The sequence below is a fragment of the Syzygium oleosum genome, unplaced genomic scaffold, assembly GCF_021117445.2.
Source record: "Syzygium oleosum isolate NSW1041296 unplaced genomic scaffold, Sole_v2.1 Sole_v2.11, whole genome shotgun sequence".
Taxonomy (NCBI): domain Eukaryota; kingdom Viridiplantae; phylum Streptophyta; class Magnoliopsida; order Myrtales; family Myrtaceae; genus Syzygium; species Syzygium oleosum.
The window spans coordinates 10,513,205-10,522,795 of NW_026607495.1; the positions used below are offsets into that span (position 1 = coordinate 10,513,205).

Sequence of the window (9,591 nt, forward strand, 5' to 3'; positions counted from 1 at the left end):
GCTAAAAAACTGTGTTTTTGCTGAGGACTTCTGTTAATTATTTTTGTTGATTGTGTTAGAACACAGGAACACCAGAAAATAAGTCTTGAACAACTACTGTCCACCCTAGATAAAACAAACTCTTTCTCCATCCTACGACCTGTTCTCATTCGTTGAATACTCTACGGACTCGGTCTTTGAAGGAAATCTAACAGGGTGCTTAATGTAAGCCCAAGCGTCATATCCGTTCGAAAAACATCTAGCAAACATAAATATGCTATTAGCTTGCCTGATTACGTGATGATTGCTCAAAGCCAACTTACTCTTAAGCATTCCAGAACGAAACCCATCTTGAAGCATGGAACTCAAATGCTTCACAACTCGGTTAACCAGATATTGTGTCTCCTTTGTATGGATTTGCTTCTTTCTCATTTGGTATTTGTCACCAAATGTTCATGGTCTGGTCTATGATGACATCGTATTTTTCAGTATGCATTCTGAAGATTGAGAACCTCTGTGGCTCTAAACTTTCTGATTTGAATTAAGCAAGGAGCTATGGCCGGTGTGCTCGATAAATTAACGAGGATGGGACGTAGGTCCGATGACGGTCCTAATGCAATGCACTTTTGTTTGTTCGAGTTGCATCTAATGAATCCTTGGATATTCTATATGTTATAACCATGCAAACTAGAAAGTCGATCTTGACTATCTTCTCCGTCAGTTTCTTCTCTTTGGTTTTGTTGAATGATCATTCATCGTATCCATTTCCTTCTCCTTTCTAGTATTGGTTGTTGGTGCTCATTACTGCAATCTTATTTCCTGCAGAGCGTTTAGCCCTCATTCGGCAACAAAGAGCAGAAGCTGCCAAGAAGCGAGAAGAGGAGAAAGCTGCTAAAGTCTTTGAGGCTGCTATATTTGTCGTTCTGGTTTCACCCTTATCACCAAAACTGATTCAAAAACTCTCTTTCATCTACAGCCAAAGAACTGAAGAAGGCAGATGCTCGCAAATGATCCTTAGAGTGCGCGCACAGAGGAGTGTTCTCTTGCAAAACAACAAAAAGAATATGTTAAGATTAAGTGGTTAATACCACAAATTTTTTTTTGCCCCCCCCCCCCCCCCCCCCCCCCCCCCCCCCCCCCCCCCCCCCCCCCCCCCCCCCCCCCCCCCCCCCCCCCCCCCCCCCCCCCCCCCCCCCCCCCCCCCCCCCCCCCCCCCCCCCCCCCCCCCCCCCCCCCCCCCCCCCCCCCCCCCCCCCCCCCCGATTAAAGACATCACTTTTCTATTTTCGCAATTGGTGCGGACAGTATATTTTCTCTTCCCAGTATTTACTACTGAAAGCATGTGGTACTGTTCTCGATTGGCCTTCCTATGACTAAAGGCGTTTCCTGGTGACTATTTAGAAAATCTACGACGTTCGGCTACTTTGCAGAGCAATGTTTTGCTCAGGAGTTGCTACATCAGGTGACTGCTCCTTCCTGTACTAGTTCAGGCTAAGAACCTCGTATCCTGACTGTCCAGTTAATATATGGATTACCCTGATAGAAAGATGGTACGATAAATAGGCACTGTGATTACAAGAACGAGGCTATTTGTGTTAAGCTTCATTATCATAGCCACGATGGGTTGACGCTGCCAAGCATCTCTGCTTATGTACCCAAGGTTGATTTTGAAGTTGGATTGTGAGGTTTCAAGGTTAATTCGATCTTTCTATGACCATATCTGAGAAAAAATGACCACTTTTCAAATATTCTAAAACATGGGATGTACTTTCACTTGAGGGACAAAAATGGCTGTAGGCAGCGAAAATTCAAGCCAATTTTAAAATGTCACATACGGCGTCATTGTCCAATCAAACTTCGGACGTTGCATAAATGCCCATAAATTACTGATTTGACCAGTTATATGAGTATTGGTCAATCAAATTGAATTGCTGCGGTGCATGATCATTCGGACGAAAAAGATGTCATCGGTCTATTTTATCCCTAGAATAAGAAAATGTGCCTTTTTTTGGGACATTGGAAAAGTGATGCCTTTACTGTCCTCTACGTGCTTTTTTGGGGACATTTTGCAAGCGAGGCATGATAATTGGGATTAGGCCAATTTTCGATGGCATCAGATGGCTCAAAATGTTTCTTTATTATGGTCATGGTGGATGTACTGGGTTGTAATCAGGTCCAAAGGTCCTCGCCCGGCGGAGTATGCACGGAGGTAAATGTAGTGCAGACAGCAGAGCGACATATGGACGACTTTGTTGGCAGCTTGAAACATGTTGGAGAAAGACGAAAAAGGTAAGAGAGAATGCGCGAAGCTCTCACAGTTAGGCAAATGATACAAATGATTTCTAAACTTTAATCCAATATGTAATGTGATCCATGAACTCTAAATATGTTCAATATGGTCTCTAGACTTTTGCCTAATATGCAATATCATCCTCGAACTTTTAACTTATTTAATGTGGTCTCTGGACTTTTGGTACATTTTTAATTTAGTCTCTAAACTATATGAAAATGTTCAATGTTGTCCTTGAACTTGAATTAATGAAAGGACAACCTTAAACATTCCCATACAGTCCATAGACTAAATTGAACATGTACCAAAAAGCCTATGGACCATATTGAACAAATTAAAAGTTCAAGGGCGATATTGCACATAAGGCTAGAGTTTAAGGACCATTTGTGTCATTATCTCCTCACAGTTTTTAGGTCTATTTCGCATGGACCGACTTGATTACAAGCACCAATTTTATAGGCCTGTTCATTTCTTATATGTTACACTTAATCTTGTTACTTCTTCACTAAGAAAGTGTGTTTTTGCTGAGGACTTTTGTGAATTAGAAATGTTGATTGTGTTAAAACACACAGCAGAACTAGAAAATGATTCTTGTACAACTACAGTCCACCCTAAGTGAAACAAAATCTTTCTCCATCCAACGACTTGTTCTCATTTGTTTGATGAGTCTACGGACTCGGTCATCGGAGGACAAATAGCGGGGGCCTTAATGTACCCCCGAGTGTCATAGCCGTTCGAGAAATCTCGCAAACATAAATATGCTATTAGCTTTCCTAATTACGTGATGATTTCGTGAGGTCAGCTTTTAATATCTTGAATCCTAGGTGAGCATGATGCCATGAAAAAGCTGATAAATTTTGTTTATTTCGAACCACAACCATGATTTCCCATGAAGACCAACAACCGGCTTTCTCAACAGCTGAAACTGCGTTCCTGTTCCCAATTCCGATTGTCTATCTCATCGGCAAAGCTGCAGGGCCACCACCTATGTCGAGAGCCTTCCTGCAGAGCACACGACACATCTGAGATCTGAGTCAACAGTTCCGTGAAGGTGCTCTTGACATTAAGTGCCTCTAGAGCATGGTACTCCACAAGGAAAGTGCATCTCTCGTGGAAATGGCTTGGAGACGATGCAGGTCCGCCTAGTTTCCAACGAGCATGATCACGACGTTGGCCTCCTGTGGTTTCGCAAGTTCCTGTTAGCCATCTTCCTACATCCTCAGACATTGCATCCTGAGTGAGGTCATAGGCTGACTGTGCCTTGATAATATGCACTCCTAATCACACAATCTCTATCAGCTATGTCAAAGGATATCATGAGACAGTGAACGAAGCGAGATCAGATGAAGTTTTGGTTTCCGTCAAGTCCATGACATGTTTTGTATCCCAGGTATCATTCTCATAAGAGAATTTTTTCAATATCAAAACAACCAAACTCTGAGTAGAATGGAACTTTAAAATGAGTAAATGGCATGATGAACTATTGCATATGGAAATATAATTGGTAAAGTTCTTATATCTGATGAGAACTTTTAGTTCATCCGAGAAAGCTGGTCTTTCTTTACGAGGAAAAAAGATCCAAGACACGAATTGCTAAAGTCAATACATATGATTCTATGACCATAAATGGAAAATCTTCTGCTGGCCCTAGTGTTTAGGGAAATGTTTCCGGATGTTGGTCTTGGGTTCAGACTCTCTTTGAGATTCACATCTACTTCGAGCAAACAAATGTATCATCTCAGAGCAAACTCTATACTGAAATTGGTTCTGGATGACACAATTCCTGGGTTGCATCCCGGAACTAAAGCCATCTTGAAGCATAGAACTCAAATGCTTCACAACTCGGTTAATCAAATGATTTATTACTGTGTCTACTTAAGTATGGATTTGCTGCTTTCTCATTAGGTTTTCAGCACCATATGTTCATGTTTGGTCTAGGATGACATTGTATTTTCAACATGTATTCTGAAGATTGAGATTACCACTGTGGCCCTAAAATTTCTGATTCAAATTAAGCAAGGAGCTAAGGCCTGTGTGCTCGATAATTAATTGGGACATAGCCACGATGACAGTCCTAACCTGATGCACTTTTGCTTGTTCCAGTTGCATCTAATGAATTTCTTATTGATAATTGATCTAGATAACGCTCCGTAGAAGCAGGAGAAAGAGGAAGAGAAACAGAGGAAAAAACAATGAGAAAACAATATAAAATGAAGCAACCGTGTCTACAACGAGGAAGTCCAGTTGGGTTTAGCAACAGCTTGCCTGAGTTTCCTTGGGGCTTGTTTTGCATTTGGCACCTATGCACAATCTGAATGACAGCATAGGATGACTGCAAGCAGCAAACCAAGGAAATAGCATTAGGCCATTCAAACTCAACTTCTTGCATTTCCAAATAATTTCCCTTTGCTTTGTCCTCTTTTCACTTCAAATACATGCTGATAATAGCCCTATGCAGAAAAAAGAAAACAGAGAAAGGAAAGAGAGAGAAAAAAGAAAACAAAATTGCATACAGAAAACTCAATAAATTGAGACACAAAAAACAAAAACAACTAAGGTGACCCTGCCAATCTAGTGACGGTGAGGAAGACAAAACAGAACCAGTTGCAAAGATGATGCAACAAGCTAATTCAAAAATGCTGCCAAGGAGTAAACTACGATAAGAAGGTCCGGATACATGCTGTCATAAGAAGAGCAGTGTCTCCAAGCACAAAAAAAAAAAAGAAAAAAGAAAAAGGAACGAAGAGTAGTGTCTTTCCAAATACATGATCGCACTTCAAGTTCAAGCTTTTTAGAAACATAGCTTGACATCAATTCATGCCCACTAATGCAAAATTCAATGGCTCTGACATCAATAGTAATGTAACCTATCAAGAGAAGAGCCATTTGACGAAGTCAACTTTCTCAGTTATCCACTTACTCGTTTAAGCCCACATGGATAAGAAATTTCCAAGACATACCTTAGTTTTGAACCTTCGAGACTAAAGCATGACATCCACAGAATCATCTACATTTTGTCGATAAGAAGGTCTGACCTAAAGCGAAATTGCGAGAGGATTGATAAACTCGACGCCGTCATCTTCCTCAAGGACGTAGAGATTAGAATGCCCATAATCTCCAATGAGCACGCGAGAAATTCTTGTACATTTTAATCTCGAGATTCTCAAAGAAGACAATCCTGTGATGCTGCAATCTCCACTCAAACTTTTGCAGTGGGTGAAATCCAACTCTTGAAGCTTCTCAAGATCTTTTATGGTTTCAGGAAACTCTTCTAGGTCAGTATAAACCATCTTTAGCACTTCAGGCTTTTTCAATTCCTTGACAGAAGAAGGTAATTCATTGATTAAGGTGTACGACAGGTCCATTTCCTGTAGCCCAACAAGCTTTCCAATGAAATGTGGAAGTCCTTTTAGCCGCTTGCAACTTCTTAAAGTAAGCTTCCAAAGATTCTTTAATAATCCAATGGAATCAGTGACTTCACCCAATACTTCACATTCGCAAGCACTGAGGATTTCCAGTGCTGGCAAAGAGCCTTCCTCAAAATGAAGTCTTTCAACTTTAGTTCCGTCAATCAGAAGCTCTTTCATTGCTCTCAGGGAACACAGTGCTGGTGGCAAATGTTTCATCGATGTGCAACGCTTCATGTTTAAGGAAACTAGATTTTCTAAGCTAGTAATGGATTCATCAATTGTTGGAGTTGATAATAAACAACCTTCCAGGATCAAGCATTCTAAAGGCATCGAGGCAGGGAATTCCAGAGATGCAGTGATCCAGGGACAGCCTTTTAGATTCAAGACTTTCAAACTCCCAGCTTTCTGCAAAAACAACATGATTCATATATTTAGTTATTACTTCAACTATAATGTCCTAAGATAAAAGTGCAGGGCGCATTTGTAAATAAAGAAGCACACAAGCACGTACACCCCATACCAGCATCAATAGTTTCCTGTCTTCCAAGTTCAATTCGACTGGGCTCAAACATAAGTTGAGAATTACCAGGTTCTTCATATTCAATGCAAATAACTTAGATTTCTCACGGCATCCTCGCCATTTAAGCCATACTAAGTTCGAAAGAAGATTCTCGGATTTCCTACAAGATCAACATTATTCCACTCAAGAAACCTCAGATTCGATAGCTGATGAAAATGGTCACAATGAACACAGTCAAATCCCCGTTCGCCTTGATTAAAATTAAGGTTACACGGAGAGCTTCAACCATTTCAGTACAGTGTCAATTCGGTGGAAAAGAGGGAGCCGTATAAACTTAGGCTTTAATGTTTTAAACCTATTTTGACCCATTTTAAAGTTTTAAGTGGCCTATATTCCACCTAGACCCACTAAATCTGAGTTAATAAATGGGTTTGTGACCCATGTTGCCCACCTCTAGCTATTGATAATGACAATCAATTGTAGAATGTGCACGAGAATTACATCTCAAGTGTTTGAAGTCATGAAAATCTTGTATTAAGATTTTATGTAATTCATTTGTGAGATTGAAAGATTATTTCGTAAAAAATTGTAAGAGTTAACCAATATTTAAGTTATTCGAGTATAGTTATAATTTACGTTCTATTACTCGATCTATAGTGAAATATCGCACTACTCTCCCTATGGAGTAGGTCCCATCTCCGAAAAACGTAAATCTCATGTCTATTTATTTCTTTATTCTATTTATTTAATTGTTTGATTGCCTTTTTTTTTTTGCAACAATCTGGAGACCTAGGAACAGTGTAGAAGCCTTACGAAACGGTTAACTTTAGGCTTTTAGCTCTTCATAGCTGATTTGAACCCAAAGTAGTTTGCATGTAATTAATAGGGTTTGAACGAGAAAAAAGTCCAAAAAGTCATAAATCTATTGTACAATTGCCAATTCACTCTTAAATTTTCCAATTTGGCCAATGTACTTCTAAACCGTTTGACGATTTTTCTGTCACATCCTCAATTTCAGTCCCTGGGAAATGGTTATGGTTTAAGTTTGGTGGTTTTCCAATCAGAACTAAATTTTTTTACTCTTGTTTTGGAAAACCCAATTTCGGATCCTTTGTACCTCTTGATTTTGTTATTTTTGGGGAGACTTTTGTGATCCGAATTTCCAAACACTTTCTTCTTGAAAGTTTCTCCAAACATCTTGAGGTTTTACATATTTTAATTTCAGAATTTTTGGAGTTGATATGAGTGGTACGATGGCCTGATTTTCGGACCATGTAAAACTGCCCAGAATGGGTATTTCGGTGATGTTCACAATTTATTTATTTTCTACAAGATTTTCTGGGATGATTTTGGAAAATTTTCCTTCACAAAAGTTGTTGAGAACTTCCTTTTATATAACATATATAAACTTGGGAATTTTTCGAAATGATTTGGATTCTGGATAGAGCTTACTTTGAGAAACAAGAATTCTGTTCCGGCGAACTGTTTTTAGTCTGTTTTTGAGCTACTAAAAATGGTGTTTATAGAAAGATTCCGATCTTGTGTTCTTCATGAGAAATGTTTGTTAAGGAATTGTTTATGACATATTCAAATTTGAGAATTTTCGGAGTCCATTTACTATGTTTTCAAGTCCGATTTTGTGAACAGTGCAAAGCTGTTCAGTTTTGTCAGATTTCAAAAATTTATCAATTTCTATATGAGAACGTTGGAATCTCGACTTGATGTCTTTTGGTGATATTTGAGGATATTCCCACACCGAACCTCGGGTTGGATGGAATTATTATGCGTGTTTATCGCGGAAAACTTTCAGAAAATCTTGTGATTGAGTATGACGTGGGTTGTGGTTTCTGTGCCAATTGGTCTATTTTGTGTGATCCGATTGGCCCGAGTCATTTGCGTGAGAATTCAGTAAATCCAGAAGACTAGGGAGTCCACGGTCTAGAAATTGGTAGAAGAACCTAGAAGCCTTGACCAAGTCAAAGCTTATCCTCCAAGTTTCATTAATTGGCTTAGACTTTTAGGTCATCTTCATGATGACCCTTATTAATTAAGTTAGACTTTGGTGGCCCTTCATGATGGCTTGCATTAATGAATCAAGACTTTAGGGCCCCTCCATGATGACATGCATTGATGGCTTGGAGTAGTGACCAAGAAAAGTCTTCTATTAATAGGGAGAGAGAGAGAGGGGAGTCGGCCAAGAAGAGAGTCGGCCGAGAGAGAGAAAGAGAGGAAGAGATAAGGATTATTAATGGCTTGTATTAATTGAAGTTAGACTTTGGGGCACATCTTCATGACAAGCCTTAAATGATTTTAGACTTTAGGGACCCTTGTGAAAATGACATTTGTGTCTCTCTTGACCTTGGCTTGTTATCCCTCCCCCCCCTCTTCTCTCTCTCTCTCTCTCTCTCTCTCTCTCTCTCTCTCTCTCGCGCCATCCTCCATTCTCACGCCACTCTCAACCTCAAGCCATTACCATCTTGTTTCTTGGTTCCTTGCTTCTTGTTTTCACACCAAGTGAAAGAGAGAACGAGAGCCTCACCACCTAGCCCTCGTCTTCCTTGTTGTGCGGCCACATAAAGAGCTCACCGACTAGCCCGTGCCTCTTCTTGTTGTTCGGCAACTAGAGAGCTCAAGGTCGAGACGCCATCTTCCACGTGTTCAAGCCTCATGCCAAAATCCGTTTATTCACGTGTTCAAGCTCGAGAACCGCCGAGACTCCCGTGTTCCTTTCTTGTTCTTGTTTAATTGTTGTGTAAGTGAATTCCCTAATATCGGGAAATGATGTTAAGATACGTTATGACGTGGTTTGCTTGGACCGTTTCTCGATCGTTTGGTTGGTCGTAGTTGGTTCATTTTCTTAGTTTGATCATGTTTCATGTTTGATGTTGTTTTGAGATAGAACCGATCCTTGGTTGGTAAAGTGTACATGATGTGACCGTGCGTGATGTTCTCTTGTTTGAACTTTGCTATTGATCTGATATCGATGCGGGTGCGGTAAGGGCCGACTTATGTTAACGGCAATTGATATATCCTCGCTTGATATTAGTGTTTTCACTTGCTGAGTCTCCTCGACTCATCCCCCGTTGTTTCCCTTTATCAGGTCCGTAGGATGGCATCTCCCCCAGCTCGCGTTGGCAATCCCGTGGAGCAGCGAGTCGAAGTGCTCACCGTGATAGATATCAGAGAAGACCGCGCCTACCGCCGAATCACGGCGCTTGTGACGATTCGATGAGGGCCTAACGGACTTGGTGCCTCGTCCGTACGTGGCGTGGTATCGCTATGCGAACGAAGAATGGGTTGGATCCCTATGTGGGTTCAACGGTGCTTTGGCGGTGCGGGCGGGCCGGCTCCGGGACAAGGCCACGGGTGGGATATGAGATGGCCAGGCGGAC

General features: G+C 40.8%; 1 protein-coding gene across 1 annotated transcript in view; it reads right to left on the reverse strand.

Moving 5' to 3' along the window:
• Positions 1–5,000: 5,000 nt before the first annotated feature.
• Positions 5,001–9,591, reverse strand: part of LOC115664159 (disease resistance protein RUN1-like) — a 67,284-nt gene continuing 62,693 nt past the window's right edge. The window contains exon 5 of the mRNA XM_056315779.1: positions 5,001–6,084. Coding sequence (XP_056171754.1) covers positions 5,305–6,084 — 780 coding nt within the window. The 3' untranslated portion in view covers positions 5,001–5,304. The remainder of the gene's footprint in view (positions 6,085–9,591) is intronic.